The following is a 15,451-nucleotide window of genomic DNA, read 5'->3' as shown; positions in this document are numbered from 1 at the left end:
CGTAGAGGTATAAAATGACGTCGGATGTTCTTTCCCTCCCTGACAAACGCCTTCTCCCTAATAAACTAGATATCACTTCTTGCTAAGCCTTAACTCCTCTAGCCAGCCGGTTTCTAGCTAACGGTACTCCTTTATCTCTTATAGCTTATTTTTCTACTTAAACCCAAGAATGTGTATATAATCTTAGGTGTTTTCGTGGTTTATTGTTCTGAGCCCCTATGGGTGGAAGGTGGATGTTAAGTTTTCAGTAGGAAAAGTTGAGTGCGTTCAAAGGTTTTGACTCTTAATCTAAATGACTTATATCTTGAAACGTTTATCTTTTTTTGTGAAGAGTATACAGGGTGTTTCTGATAAGTCTGACATAAATTAATGGGGATGTTCTTTGGGTGCACGATTTTGAGTCGAAAATGTTATGACATTTTGCCACAAGGGCCACTGTTTTCGAGTGATGACTTCAGGCAATAACTAAAGATCACGGTGTTCAGAAAAGGAAAAATGGCCGACACTTGCCTACATCACTCTAAAGACCATAACCATAAGTTGATAAGATATATTCTATAAGGATGACACTTTTTATACTTGGTAATACAAGCTTTACCTATAACTAATCCGAGATCTGTAGGCGAGTGTTCGTTCCAATATTGTATTTACTAATCCTTTAACAGTGTCTCGCCAGGCATAATAGACCATGTCGTTGTAACTAAATGGGAAAGACACGGTTGTAAAACTTTGCCTTCCAACTCGCTTTTTGGCGCCTGCGCTGTAATATTTTTTATCATGAGAAGTGTCCCTATACTGAGGCTTGCCTACACCCTTTTTTACATCGAAAAGGTCTATTTTATGGAAAGTTTACGAGGTTTAAGTTGTTTAACTTACGACAAGCTCGCAGTAACCAAGGTGTCTAACTTAACGGAATATATGTCACAATTCTGTAGAATGCCAGATAACGTTTTTATTTATTTATTTACACAATACAACTAGCTGTTACCCGCGGCGTCGCTCGCGTGTAATAAGAACTTCCATCAAAATGATATAAAGAATGGGTAGATTTTACTGATGACTGATATTTTTGTAGCACCCTAGGAGCGAGGGCAATCGGCATTGCCCGTCAGCCCGTCGGGACATTTTTTATTATTTTTCACGCGGACATTATTCTATAAAGAAGGGTTTTTAAGTTTTTGGCCGCCCTTTAAAAAGATGGCAACAAATCGAACCCGAATGACCATTCAACCCGCCTATAGGTCAAAGGAAACCAGTGTGCTAAATATTTGCGAAATCGTTTGAAACGCGCGGACTCTGTTGCATAGAGAAGATTTTTTACATTTCTGGTCGCCATTTTTTAAGATGGCGGCGGATTGGAAAAATCTTTCTTAGTACGCGCCTACTACTTATGAGTAACGTTCCTGCAAATTTTCAGCCTTCTAGGGCAAGCGGTTTGGCCTGGGCGTTGATTATCAGTCAGTCAGTCTGTCAGTCAGGACTTTGATTTATATAGATATAGATAGATTGCCCATAGAGCCATCTGAGTGGCTTAAGCATGAGCAGCGATAATATTAGGCGTTTGTTATGAGAGATAACAACTATACAAAATTTTAATTACATAACGGGTCAAACTTTGTTAAAAGCATTATTTTTTTCTGGTTAATGCTACCAAATAAGGACATGCACTTGACAACACCTCTTGCTCTCTACAAAATTGACTTCCACATAGAAGAATGGAGGTTTCAAGCCCTGTTGCTCACCTTGTTTCATGCTCATCCAAAACTCAAAACAAAGGGAGGGTATGGGTGTCGGTAGGGCAAAAGACCTGGCGGGCGTACCACTGTTGATTAGGTTTAAGGCCTCGGGAAAAGGACCGGATTTATAGCACCCCCCATCTCTTTTGCCCACCATCTTTTCCTTTATATTTGTTAGTGGAAGATGAGAAATCTAGATGGAAAGGCTTGTCTATATGGCTAAAGATGCTGGCAAACCTGAACAGAAGATGTGTAGGGGAGTGGTAGAAGAGTCGGGATGGAGCGGAGAGATACAAACGTGACTTGGGTAGGTGATGCAGACCCCATTCCCCTAGAGGATGCGATCTTAGAGTATGAACCCTGGCTTCCTACATACCCTTCCCATAGCGCCAGAAGTGAGATGAGACTAGAAGTGAAGGGCTCTAGCATTGATAGTAGATCCTGGCACTAGTGAACAAATTTGAGGACTTTATGCCGCTTCCCACGCGCTAAAACTAGAGAGAAAAAATTGGTCGAATTGCAAGAACATTTCCTACCCCCTTCCCCTCAACCTAAAGCCGCGGATTCGGCCGTCTACCGCCACGAGCGTCTCACGTTTTGGAGGGAAAATTTAGAAACCGCTACCAGAGGGCCAACCGTTCGTGTGTTATCAAGAATATTCACTTTCGCCGAGTGAAGAATTTGGTTAGCTCAGTACTTCTGGTCTCATCTCACTTCTGATAGCGCTTAGTATATAGGCTAGTCTTGGGTGCCCCGGCCGATCCAACTGCCAATTCCCTAATGGCGCATGGGGCCAGCTTTAAAGCTCGGCTTCTCTTTCGATCTACAGTAGATGGTAGCTCCTCTATTTTTATACCTTTTCTTTTTTATTTCTTAGATCTGAATCTTGTCTTATACCTACCAACCTATTTGAGGTTGCGCTTGAGATCAAGCGCTTTGTCTGTCTAACACAAACAAAGAAATGTTTTACTCTCTTTAATTACTATACGCTTTGAATATATTTATGTGTTTAGTACACTACATTTAATTATTATGGTCTTTTAACATAAATAGTGGAAATAAATAGAAACAAATTAGCGATAGGTATTACGGCTAGCTGATCATGTGATGAAACGTTTACACATAACATAAGAAGAGTGAAGGTACATTGACCATCTAATCTGAACTAGATAAACAATTTTAACTAGTGATAAGTCTGCCATAAATTAAAGAGTGTGTTCTTGGGATCAAAATGATGGGAAAGTGTCAAAGAACATGGGGTCTACAACATTTAGTTATATGCTTGGATACGGGCTTTGAAACATTGGCCCTTAAAACAAGGAAATAGACACACATGTTCAATCTAAGAACGTTATTGAACCTTTATAACCTAGCGGAATTGTACTATTAAATAAGTAGAAATTTCTGGCCGCCATTTAAAAAGATGGCAAAGACCATTCAGCCCGTATAGGTTAAAGGAAACCAGTGTAATAAATATTTGTGAAATCGGTTGAAACGCGCGGACTTTGTTGCATAGAGAAGATTTTTTTTTTTATTTCTGGGCGCAATTTATTAAGATGGCGACGGATTGGAAAACTCTTTCTTAGTACGCGCCTACTACTTATGAGTAACGTTGCTGCACATTTTCAGCCTTCTAGGGCAAGCGGTTTGGACTGGGCGTTGATTATCAGTCAGTCATGATTTCACTGTTCAATTAAATTACCCCAAATTGGAAAAACATTTACTTGGGCTTGTGTTTGTACTGGTACTTGTATTGCCTGGTTCACGATTTAATTACTCAACTAAATTACCACAAATTGGAGAAATATTTACAAGTGCTTGTACTTGTACTTGTATTGCCAGGTTCATGATTTAACCAAAATGTTGTAGACCCCATGTTCTTCAATCCAGGAATGCTATTGCACCTTTATCAATCAGAAGTGTAAATACTATTAAATGGGTAGAAGTGTGCACACGCTGATTATTACTATTTCCTTTTTTAGGGGCCAATCAATGTTTGGGAACCCATATCTCTGTAAATGACCCCATGTTCTTTGACACTTTCCACTGAGTTTGACCCTAAGAACATGACACCCTTTAATTTAAGGCAGACTTATCAGAAAAGACACCCTGGACATAGCTGAATAAGTTAGCTCTTAAATTACTCTTAGCACATTTCGGTGCACCTTGTTTTGGAACTTACCTTCTATTTCTTAGCTCTCCTTCTGAGCATACTCCTCTATCTTATCCCAGTCTTCTCTCCTCTTCCCTTTCTACCACCGCCTTGGCGTATAGTAGGCGTCTATATATAGGTTGGCATCCCTATTATTATGCGTGCGATGATCAGTTACTCAAGGCGTATAGTTTTCGTGGAATAAATGACAAATTTTTTCCACCGCTGAGCTCTGGCTTTTCTCCATAATAGACGAGTTGGGCTTTCGCCCCACCTCTTCTTTTGCTTTTCTTAAACCTGGCCAATATTTTATCCCGAAAATATTTTAACGTTTTAGATCGTCATTTTTATTTTCTATACCCGGGTCATATTTATCGCCGAGGATTTACTCGGAATACTAAACATTTATCAAGCTGGAAAATTTTCTTTAGAATCATACCCCCCATTCTCTTCCAAAACGTCTCTAGAGACAGAGAATTAGGCTATACTAAAATTTAGGTGAAATATTCCATAGATTATAGGCCTAGGTATTTTAGGTCTTAGTCTAACGCGTCTTTATAAGAAACATACAGGGTGTTTATGATAAGTCTTCCATAAATGAAAGGGTGCAATCTTTGGGTCATGCCATAAGTTTATGTAACATAAGTAAGACACTACCTATAGTTCTTAACTCTATAACTAACTCTAACTTACTGAGCTAGTTCGAGAACGACAAGCGAGAATAGTGTGCTACCACGAACTTGTCGTGACGTCACACCCTCCAACCTCTTACCTTGGTTTGGCGACCATTTTTTTTATTTATTTATTTAGCAATTGGCGAGGTGGTGCGTGGTCACTGAGCCAGTAAGGCCCCTGTGTGACCGCCCTCTAAAAAACACAATAATGAGAATAACAATAATAATACAGCGATACACGGCAGAGAAATACAAAGCATAAAAAAAATTAATTATAATAATAATATTGGAAGTCATCATCTCAGGCCATACATTTTAGACTACCAATATAGAGTGGTACTGAGAGGGGAGGAGCTACGGGAACGTGACGTCAATATTCTGCTACTACGAACTTTCTCGTGACGTCACACCCTCCAATCTCTTACCTCGGTTTGGCGACCATATTATATGGATGTCATCTCAGGCTACCAATGTTGACGTCACGTTCCCGTAGCTCCTCCTTTCTCAGTAGTACTCTATTGACTGCACTCGGTTTTTCAGTGTTCCTATTTGATAGCGCCTCACCAGGCGTCGCTTTACGAGAATCTGTGACGTTTCAACTACGTTACTTCATGACAAGCTCTCAGTAACCAGTGACAAACTTATGAAACATATCTCGTGAACTTATGGTTAAACTGATTGGAAAGTGTCAAGGAACATGTGTAGTCTAGAACATTTAGTTACCATGTTATGGACTCCCAAACATTGATTGGCCCCTTAAAGAAGGAAATGGTCACACATGGTAATTAGCTTTATTTTACCAACGTAAGCGATACCCAGTTATAGTAAACACTTCTGCTAGATAAAGGTTCAATAACGTTTTTAGATTAAAAACGCTGATATGTCTTGCTCGGATTGCTCCACATGTGTTATTACTATTTCCTTGTTTTTAGGGGACAATCAATGTTTGGGAACCCATATCTCCAAATTCTCCATAACCAAATGTTGTAGACCCCATTCATGTTCTTTGACATTTTCCACTCAGTTTGACCCTAAGAACATGTCACCCTTTAATTTATAGCAGATTTACTAGAAACACACCGTATTTTGTGAATTACTAATACGAGTTTTGACTATCACTTTGTTGAAACTATGAGCTTAATTCTATTCATGTTGGAACAATTTGCCTTTGGCCAAACTTCAATTAAAGCGCATTGTCTAAAGTTACTAAATACTTGTAATATATCTTGCCGAATAACCCAGATTTTACATTCCACCTACCATAGGCTATTTGATACAGTGTATACATCTATACATAAGGTGTGTTGTATTAACCAGCGGTATCTTCTTGACATTAAAGCCAACTATGTCCTAAATCTTTCCTTGTTGAAATTTATGCGAGGTTGCGAAAGGACAGTACTGTTTTGATTATACACTGTTGCCAGATCATTTCCCAACATTTTGTATGTGATTTATCCTGGAGGTCTCGAGGTAAACACAAGGATCGAGCGTGTATTATACGTTACATCCATCCAAATAGGCCATAAACTCTACGAGAAAAATGCCCCTTTTTCTATCAAGAACTAGCTAGATAAGTTGTTTGGCGATTTAAAGAGACTGGAAACCCGGTATGAGTTTCCTGTCTATCTAGACGCTAAACACTAAATTTAATCTGTATGAAATATATTTGTTTTAATGGCTATAGGGTTCGTGGACCCAACCTTGAGGAACTCAACCAAACCACTTCTTCCCCTGGTGTTTCAAATATTGGTCGATTTCGGTAACGAATTGTGACCTTGCATAAAGAACAAGCATACAAACAAACAAATTCACTTTCTCAAATATACAGAGTGTTTCTGATAAGTCGGCCTTAAATTAAGTGGGAAGTTCTTTGGGCGATTTTGAGTCGAAAATGTTCTATTACATGACATTTTGTTGCCCAACCAACCGTTATCAAGTTAAGATTGAAGTATTTTCTTATGACCCATTAAATCTAATTAAAAAAACTGATTTAGACAATAATTTCTAATTTAATTAAGGGGTTATATCTAAAGCGCTCAAATCATAACCCGAAAACAGTGGTCCGGACGGCAAAATGTCTTAGAACGTTTTCGACCCAAATATCTCAAAGAACATCCCTCTTAATTTATGGTAGAGTTATCAGAAACACCCTGTGTATGAGATAAGGAGAGTAGTTTAAGAATGATTGTACTGGAATTTTCAGCTCACTTTGAACCGTACGTTGCATTTCACATTCAAATAAATATTAGTATATTTATTTTATTATTAAACTGAAATGTCTCCAAAATTATTTAAACAATAGGGACTTGGCAATTTGGGTTTAACTCCGCCCCCAGCGCCATTATGGTATGTTTTTTATAACAGAATGAAAGCTACATAAGCCCCTCCTCCTGGTATGTTTTTTAGCACTAGTGGAAGGTAGCGTGACGTTGCATGACGTAGTACTGCCAAGTCTCTATAGAAAGATATGCATACCTTATAAGTTTCACAGACAGGAATTTTAAGTTTTCTCTAGGCCATACGTTAATTGCATTTTACTCTGAAATTAATATTAGTCTATTTATTTTATCGCTAATTACAACCAAAATGTTAGAAATTCCGTAAACAACAGAAAATTTTGAATACTTTTACTCCTTTTGGAAAAATGTTGGTTGGTTTGTTGAGCTCTTACGAAAAGGAAGCTATGGGAAAAAGCATAAGTTTATAAGATATGTTCCACAAGTATGACGCTACCTATACTTCGTAATGCTAAACACTTACTGAGAGATAGTTCGAGAACGACAAGCGAGAATTGATAACACGAGGTTTTGAAGTCCATCTTCCTATTAGTCTGTACTAAGCCTTTGACAACGCCTCACCATGCGTCGCTTTACCTCGAATCTATGACCTACGTCACTTCACGACAAGCTCTCAGTAACCAGTGGCATACTTATAGAACATATCTTATGAACTTATGGTTTTAGGAAGGAAGGAAGGAAAGTGGGAACTGGTCGCGTCTTTGACAATCTGACATCAGGGATAGCCTTCCGGTCAACGCTTCCGGATAATATATAGTCCATCTCCTTCCTACCATCTTCCCATCTCTTCATACTTGTTACATCCGTAAAATGACCCTAGCGTTGAGACGGTCGGGCTAGCTTTCCCATCTATGTACTCTTTTGGCATCACCACAAAATAAGGAGGGTATTAATTAGTTCCCTTACAATGGATAAATATATTATAGTTTCCGTTCTGGAATGAATTATTTTATCCTTCACCTGATCAAGATTGACCCCTGTTGTAAACTTCCATTTCCTGTTCAAAGCCACGATGGAATCTACTTCGTTTTATTTTTATTCGAAATGGCATATGAAGTAATATTTAAGAAGATAAGAACAACTAAGTTGTCTTAAATGAAAATTTCAGGTAAAATAATATTACACCTTAAAAACACGGCCTTCTTACAAACATAAAACAAAAATTATTAAGAAAAATAAATAAACCATCTTTGATTTCAAAATATTAGTGTTTAATTAGTCTTTAAAACAAGGACTATTGCGCCGCCCTAGGTTTAGTGACGTCTGCTAAATCGAACCACTTACCCCTACGGTATTGGTTGAATTCTTACAGGCTAGGACGAGGGGGTCGGTCACTCGGTGTACACGACTATATCCTTAACTGTACTAAAGTTATTACGCGTAAGCTTTAAAAACCCTGCCCTTGACCGTGTTAAAATGATTACGCGTAATCCGTAACCGGTGTACAGGGAATCTGACAGTGATTATCCCCTTGGGCTAGGACGGGTAGGTAGGTAGGGGTAAGAAGTCCTGGCATACTGAGTCACTTTGTATAGTAATTAATTGACAACACGGACAAAAAAAATTTATCACGCCAGTTAGAAAAACTCCTTTAATTACTTAAGTGAGAGTAACAATGTTGTTGTTGAAAATTAATTAAAAGAAATGCAACCAAAATAGCAATGTGAATTTAAAACGTTAAATTTATTGTCTAAGAATCTTATCCTGATAACAATAGTTCATTCATTATGAATTAAAACTCGCAATTCGTCAAATAAAAACGTAACATCTTCTTGTCTCCATTTGCGCAATGATGAAAAGTTCCTAGATCTTTTGCTGTTCTTCCTGAAGTTAAAAAAGAAGCAATTAATAACGAGACAATGCAAACACTTGGGAATGGTCATCTTTGAATACCAATTCTTTCCTCAAAATACTTACAACCGAGGCTTCTCCATTCTGGTTTGTCGTAGATGATATGTCGGGAACCGCATCGGGACTACCAGAACCGGTATCCGTACTCATACTACTCGAGCTTGAAATCGTTTCAGACAGAGTAGAAACATTCGTTAAAGAGCTGCTGAGGCTGGAACTGGACGATGACTTATCATTCACTTCAGGAACTACTTGAGCTCCCGGAACTACTTGATCTCTTGTATCAATCGGAAGTGGCTGTTCGAGAACGTTTGACGCACTTGATTGGGAGGTTCCCAAGAACGGAGGCGGTAACCCATGGTGGATTTCTTGAATGACGGAACCCAAGGTTGCTGGTGGCGTTGATTGTGAGGCGGATCCAACGAATAACTGACTTTCTAAGGACAAAGAACTCATGCGGGATAATTCTTCCGCACTCGGCGTAGAACTTGGGAGTAATTGTTGACTAAACGGTGCTCGACTTGAGCGTGGCACAAAGTGCCCAAATGCAGAAGGACTTCCAGCCCCACGTTGATTATATGGATTGGCTCCCATTCGCAGTGACTCATTAAATTGCATCATTCCATGCGATAATGGCGGAGCATTAGCGTTTATTTCCCGACCAAAAGGTGCGATAGTAGTTTCTATTCGTTGACCAAACGATGAAGTACTAGCCCCTGATGACGCTGCTTGTGACTGTAACGGTGTTTCAGACCCTTGTAAGTTAGTCACACTATCGCGTCTCCGTTCAGGAGGGTTGTTATTTGGATCGTCCTTTTTTGACATAATTGCATTCGTTAATCGTCTAACTGATCAAGTTTTACAACAAGGGTAATAGTAAATATTCAGGTGTTTAGCGCAGGCTTTTATACATCTTCCACTAAAGAATTTCTAAGAACCCGCCACTTCATAAAGCTTAAAAAAGTGTCTTCCGCGTAACTATAGACCGAATAGCGTCAATAGGCCAATAATAACGTCAAAGCCCTATTTTTTTTTTTGGGAAAGAAATCATTTTATTCTATAAGCAAGGAGAAATGAGATAAAATGGAGTGAAGTTATCATAGGCGACCTGCGGCACCGTAACTCTCCCAGTGTACCTTGCGCACGCCCCTACCCTTTGGTAGGCGATTGTTAAGTGCTGCCACGTAGCGCCAATGCATTTGTGTGAGAACCAGCTTATATTATTAAGGCAGAGGGGGCATCCTTTACGATTCCGTACTGTACGACCCTACCTAAACGCTGAGGATGCTGGGAGGACTTCGGTGCCGTTTCGTAGGTGGGGGTACAGAGGGGTACGTTATGGGGGGGGGTTCCACTCATCCGTATCTCCTTCAAGAACTAGATTCACGACTGACTTGGAGACACTAATAGAGCCATCTATAGTCAATAAGCGGAAACATGATACGTTTCCCATTTTTTTTTTCCAAAAAAAAATAGGACTTTGACGTCATTTTTGGCCTATTGACTCTACTCGGTCAGAGTAAGGAATTAAGTTACCACCCGTTGATTGCCCTTTCTCTCATTGGATTAGGCCAAAACCCACGTGATGTAACAACTTTACATTGAATGAAAGGAACATTTTTTATAGCTTAAATTGAAAATAAAAAATGTTCCTGTGTCTTACACTGGGCTAAAAAATATATCAACGTAGAACTTTGACCCCTGTTTGTAAGCTGCAAAGAAATCACTGTTTGCCTTTGACAGTCATTTGAAACTCTCAGTTAATGGTAGAAGGATTAATATTGAGCCTGTCACCAGTTTTATAATCGAAGCTATGGCTGCGTTCAGTAACCGGCATCAAAAACCTCGATGACTAAAAGATGTCATCGATGTCTTACTGAACGGTTTTTCGCGTATTTGGGAGTGACGTCATGATGCTCATCGGATGCCCATCAGAAAAATCATCTGTGAGAGGAGGTTTTTTTGATGAGCATCGGATTCATGACGTAAATTTCGTAATTTTGCGCCGCGACAAAAAAATGGGGGGAACTACATCCCAACCTCCTGCAATTTAAAGTAATGAAGAATTGACAAATATTATCCTTATGGATAATAATACTAAAAAGCAAAATATTATTTCGGTAAAAAAATGGATTCTGACAGAATTTTGATTTAATTGATAAATTGAAGTACAATATCTTTGTAAATAGTTCGGATTTATTATTTAAGCCTCTGCCCTAACGTTATCATAATATCGTCGCCATTAAGAAAAGCATCGATTGCTCAAAACTGTGCCGTTCAACAACTGCAACGTCATCATGACGTCAAAAGAACACCGATTTCATTTTCCCAAACATCGATGTTTTTCCTGATGAGTGTTACTGAACGCAGCCTATATCAGTTTGTTTGAGCCTTTCATATTCACTTTAAAGTATTCTGGTTACATCGTGTTTGATGAAAGATAGCCGTTGGAAAACATCTATTTCAAGATACTTGTGTATTTACGTAAGTCAATTCTTGAAATTTGATATCATTTCTCTTTCTCATTAAAATTTCTACCATTTTTCTAAGAACTAAAGGCCCGTTTTAGAAGGTAATTTTTAGAGTCAGACCGAGAAGATTTCAGCATTGTTGATTGTGCATTTCTCGTCTTTTTCTAGCTATTTAAACTGAAGTGCAATTGCAACTAATTGTCTTTTCCCTTTTCCCTTTTGCTCTTTATTTTCTTATATTTCATATCTGTGTATCTTATAGACTAGCTTCTTTAAAATCTTTTACTTCGAAATCTCGAACCAAAAAGCGATATCTAGTTTACAAGGGAGAAGGTATAAATTCGCCACATTTCTAGCTTTATCTCCAGTCCAAACGTAGGTCCGGAGTTAATTCCCGCCTCTAAATTACAACCAGCACAGTAGCGTCGCTAGGGTTTGAAATTTGGGGGGGGGGGGCTAAATCTGGGCAAACTAGTTATTATTAGAATTTAATGAAAAAATTGCATAATGGGTTCATTGGATAATGTGTAGACCTTTAAAACTACGTAATTTTGAGTCAACGTGAAATTATTCGTATTTTAAAGATATACAACCTTTTATTGATAAAAATGGAACCGATTATGAAGGATTTTCAATCGTCTTAAGTTTATTTTTAGTTTTGGTTAGCTTTTAGTCCACAATATTGGGACTCCTTTCGAAAGAACATGAAACATTTTACTTGTCTCCATCTGTTCTTTTCTTCAAAATTGTACTGTTTGATATTGAAATTCATCTCTGCAGAGATGAAACTTAGCGAATCTATCATTATAATTTTTTATATATTGCTACAGAATTTTAGGATGCTAACAGCAATTTTTTGGTAGGGTTTACGGATATTTTTGGGGGGCTAAGTTTGGAATTTGGGGTGGCTATAGCCCCCAAAAAAGGCCTAGCGACGCCACTGAACCAGCATCTCGTTGGTTCTTGAAAACTCACGTCAGCCCGACGCGAATGACGAAATTACTTTTTTTCCGACTGAGGAGAGGCGAAATAGTCCGGCCTTCTTTTACGTCCCCCGTCGTATTTTAAAAAGGGGACTGGGACTATTTCGCGCGAATACTTAGAGTCTTAGACATCTTATACCTTCTCCCTAGTAAACTAGATATCGCTTCTTGCTCGAACGTAATTCGAGAAATATCTTCCCTAATTGTTATTTTTAAGGATTATTTTGCATTTTTCGCTTTCTAATTCTTTGGTTATTAACGTACCTTGGTTTAAAATCCCTTCCATTTTCGAATTAGATAATGTTGCTATATACAGGGTATTTAAGAAAGGTGGCAGTACCCAAGTTCTGTTGGTTCTATGGGCGATTTTGAGTCAAAAATATTCTTGAGATATTTTGCCGTAAGGATCACCGTTTACAAGATATGATTGGATGAGCAGTTTCTTATTCAAATTAAAGATGTCCTTTCGAAGATCATTCTGATGATCACTGTAGACTCTCGCCCCTAGGGCGAAATGTCATTGAGCATTTTCGACTCAAAATCACGCACAGAACACACTGTATGCCTCCATTTCAGGAACAGTATATTTAAGTAATTTTTTAAAGAGGGTGAAGTGGAAAATCAAGTGATTTGTTTATCGATTATATTTTTAGACCAATCTGCATAGTGAAACATCCAGGAAATATATCCGAAAGATTTCAAAATTTGTGACGAAAATTATACTTATAACTTTCAATTATATATTTCTGATCACACTAACCTCTTGCTACCCACATTGTTACCAAATTATTTCAATTCAAAAATAAACTTATTGTCCCTTGGCTGGTTAATTCCCTCTGGTTAACCCCACAGGTCACGAGCCCCCGTGGCTTTCTCGCGATTTCGCATACGTAAAACTCACACCTGCATGGTCATTGTTCGCGTTTATTTCATTTACCAATGCTGACATACTTATTCAAAATTCAATTCCCTAGACAACCGTACCAACTTTAATATGTTATATCATATAACCCCTGATTATTAATTATCATATAAGTTAAAAGTAAAATGTCGCATTTTGGGTCCTCAAAATGCGACATTTTACTTTTAACTTATATGATATAACATATTAAAGTTGGTACGGTTGTCTAGGAATTGAATTTTGAATAAGTATGTCAGCATTGGTAAATGAAATAAACGGGAACATGACTCGGGGATTAAACCTTGGAAATATAATTATTAATCAATACTAAATTAATCATGACCTCATAAGAGGTTTAACACTTCAAATATTATGCAAAGTTTCGTGACTCACGGTTTATATTGAAGTTCACGTGTAGCTCATTTTGAGTTCCGTTAATCGCGTGGACTGATGGACTTCTATTGTTTTACGATGAGGGCACAATAAATCGGTGATGGTCCGGCAACACGTTTCATGGTAACGCGGTAGGTTCCGGTATAGATCGGGTAGTAGCGGTACGCGCTTTTGGCGGGAGAAGTGATGAACTTCTACGGCATAGTACGGCGGCAGGATAGAGATCAAGGTCCAGGACGGCATATCATGGCAGCAGGATACTTGGCACGAATTAAGACTTTTACTTTTCGCGGGTAATTTAACCGGGCATAAGTTAGCAACTTAGTCGTTCATCCAGGAGTTCACTTCTCTGGGGCATCCTTTTTAGCGGGCTGCGCTCGGACTGGGCTAACCTCTAGGTCAGAAGTATAGAATACTGAAGACTGAAGTCTATTGTTCGTCCTGGCCTTTTATAGATTCAGACCGACTTGAAATTCGGTCTTGTACCACATAAAGCTTTCTCATTGGCTTATCGAAAAAGCTCACTGATAATTGGTTCTCCCAAAGGGTTCGTATCTTCATAAACGTAGGGTGCGTTCAGTAACGCTCAACGGAGACCAAACGCGTTGAGCTCCGTTGATCAACGTGATGTCATGTGACGTATTAGGCTACTGAACGGTTTTTTGCAAACTTTACGTTGTATCGTCTGCTTACTGTTAATGGAAATGGATATGCGAGGGCCTGCTAGCCGAAATAAGAGAAAACTCTGACCAGTAACTTAGCCAAGGCTTAAGCTTTAAAACCCAATAACTTTTTAAGCTTCGTAGATATAATCGAAAAAAATTTCATAAAATAATTAACAGACATTATTCATTCGTATTCAGTCGCTGCTACACCGATTTTATAAATAGTTCCGAAATTATCCGTCAAATTAACTTCTCGAAATCATTCAGGGAGATAAGTTTCCTCCATTGCTGCTACGTCACAAATGCGTTGCTCAACGAAGTAATCGGCTCTTACAGCCGATGACTTCGATGCCTCTTCGCTTACAATCGTGACGTCAAACCGGAAGTTCGGAAAATCGTTCAGTGCCGAATGCGCATTCAACGGAGCCTCCGTTGAGCGTTACTGAACGCGCCCGTAGAGAGACTCGTGACCGTGAACTACCTTTCATGCAGGTGTAAGTTTATTTTCGTACGCGAACAATGACCATGCAGGTGTGAGTTTTACGTACGCGAAATCGCGAGAAAGCCACGGGGGCTCGTGACCTGTGGGGTTAACCAGAGGGCATTAACCAGCCAAGGGACAATAAGTTTATTTTTGAATTGAAATAAATTGGTAACAATGTGGGTAGCAAGAGGTTAGTGTGATCAGAAGTATATAATTGAAAGTTATAAATATAATTTTCGTCACAAATTCAAATTAGGTTCAGATTTAATGGATAATTTGAAATAAGGACCTCCGACCAATCGCGTAACGCCCTGCCTTCCTGTTAACAAAATTTCCGTTGCATGCTCTACATCTCGCGCGACGATTGTCACATCGCGAGCAACGTTTATCAAATCTCGCGCTAAATTTCATTCGGTATGGAACGTGCCACGAGAATTTTGGTAGCAAGAAGGCAGGGTGTTACGTGATTGGTCAGAGGTCCTTATTTCAAATTATCCTTTAAAATAGTTTAAATCTGAACCTAATAGAACCAGAAAACAAATAAACAAGTTGGCTTGGTCTCGTCTCTATCTAAGGGATAGGATCACGTGACTAACGAAATTGACTGTAGTACCATCTGTCGTTGAGCGACGAAAATAAATCTCTTATTTTTCTGATTGGATTAGAGTCTGACTCTTGGGGTAAAACAGGTTCTGCGCATGGCAAAATCAAGCCAATTAGGTTATCCCTTTCTCCCCTCAAAACCAGCGAACGAGGTCTGAGCCGTTATAAAAATTCAAAAGAATTGTTGGTTGGGTCTATTTGAACTTTAAAATCATTCGGAGATATTTCCTGGATGTTTCAC

At 38.8% G+C, this 15,451-nt stretch overlaps 1 protein-coding gene and 1 long non-coding RNA gene across 4 annotated transcripts; one reads left to right on the top strand and one right to left on the bottom strand.

Moving 5' to 3' along the window:
• Positions 1 to 6,745: 6,745 nt before the first annotated feature.
• Positions 6,746 to 7,810, top strand: LOC149610536 (uncharacterized). The gene is made up of 3 exons (XR_016376819.1): positions 6,746 to 6,778; positions 6,865 to 6,908; positions 7,786 to 7,810. It is a non-coding gene; the product is annotated as an uncharacterized LOC149610536 (long non-coding RNA).
• A 707-nt stretch (positions 7,811 to 8,517) lies between these two features.
• LOC149610535 (uncharacterized) lies at positions 8,518 to 14,021 on the bottom strand. Of its 3 annotated transcripts, none has more exons than XM_089858763.1 (3): positions 13,459 to 14,021; positions 8,777 to 9,523; positions 8,518 to 8,683 (listed from the first exon to the last, which is right to left on the bottom strand). In XM_089858763.1, exons 2-3 carry the CDS (start codon positions 9,329 to 9,331, stop codon positions 8,663 to 8,665), a joined length of 576 nt encoding a protein of 191 aa, XP_089714889.1. In that variant the 5' UTR covers positions 9,332 to 9,523; positions 13,459 to 14,021; the 3' UTR covers positions 8,518 to 8,662. The 3 variants fall into 3 exon arrangements, with proteins under 3 accessions (XP_089714889.1, XP_089714888.1, XP_089714887.1); XM_089858762.1 differs by having other exon boundaries at positions 8,777 to 9,445; XM_089858761.1 differs by lacking the exon at positions 13,459 to 14,021 and having other exon boundaries at positions 8,777 to 9,959.
• Between the last annotated feature and the right edge of the window lie 1,430 nt (positions 14,022 to 15,451).

The sequence above is a fragment of the Phalangium opilio genome, unplaced genomic scaffold (assembly GCF_054372755.1).
Source record: "Phalangium opilio isolate 3A_F unplaced genomic scaffold, DU_Popi_V2 ptg000329l_1, whole genome shotgun sequence".
NCBI classification, from domain to species: domain Eukaryota; kingdom Metazoa; phylum Arthropoda; class Arachnida; order Opiliones; family Phalangiidae; genus Phalangium; species Phalangium opilio.
Note: the sequence above shows the minus strand (reverse complement) of the source record. Positions and strands in the feature narration are given on the sequence as shown.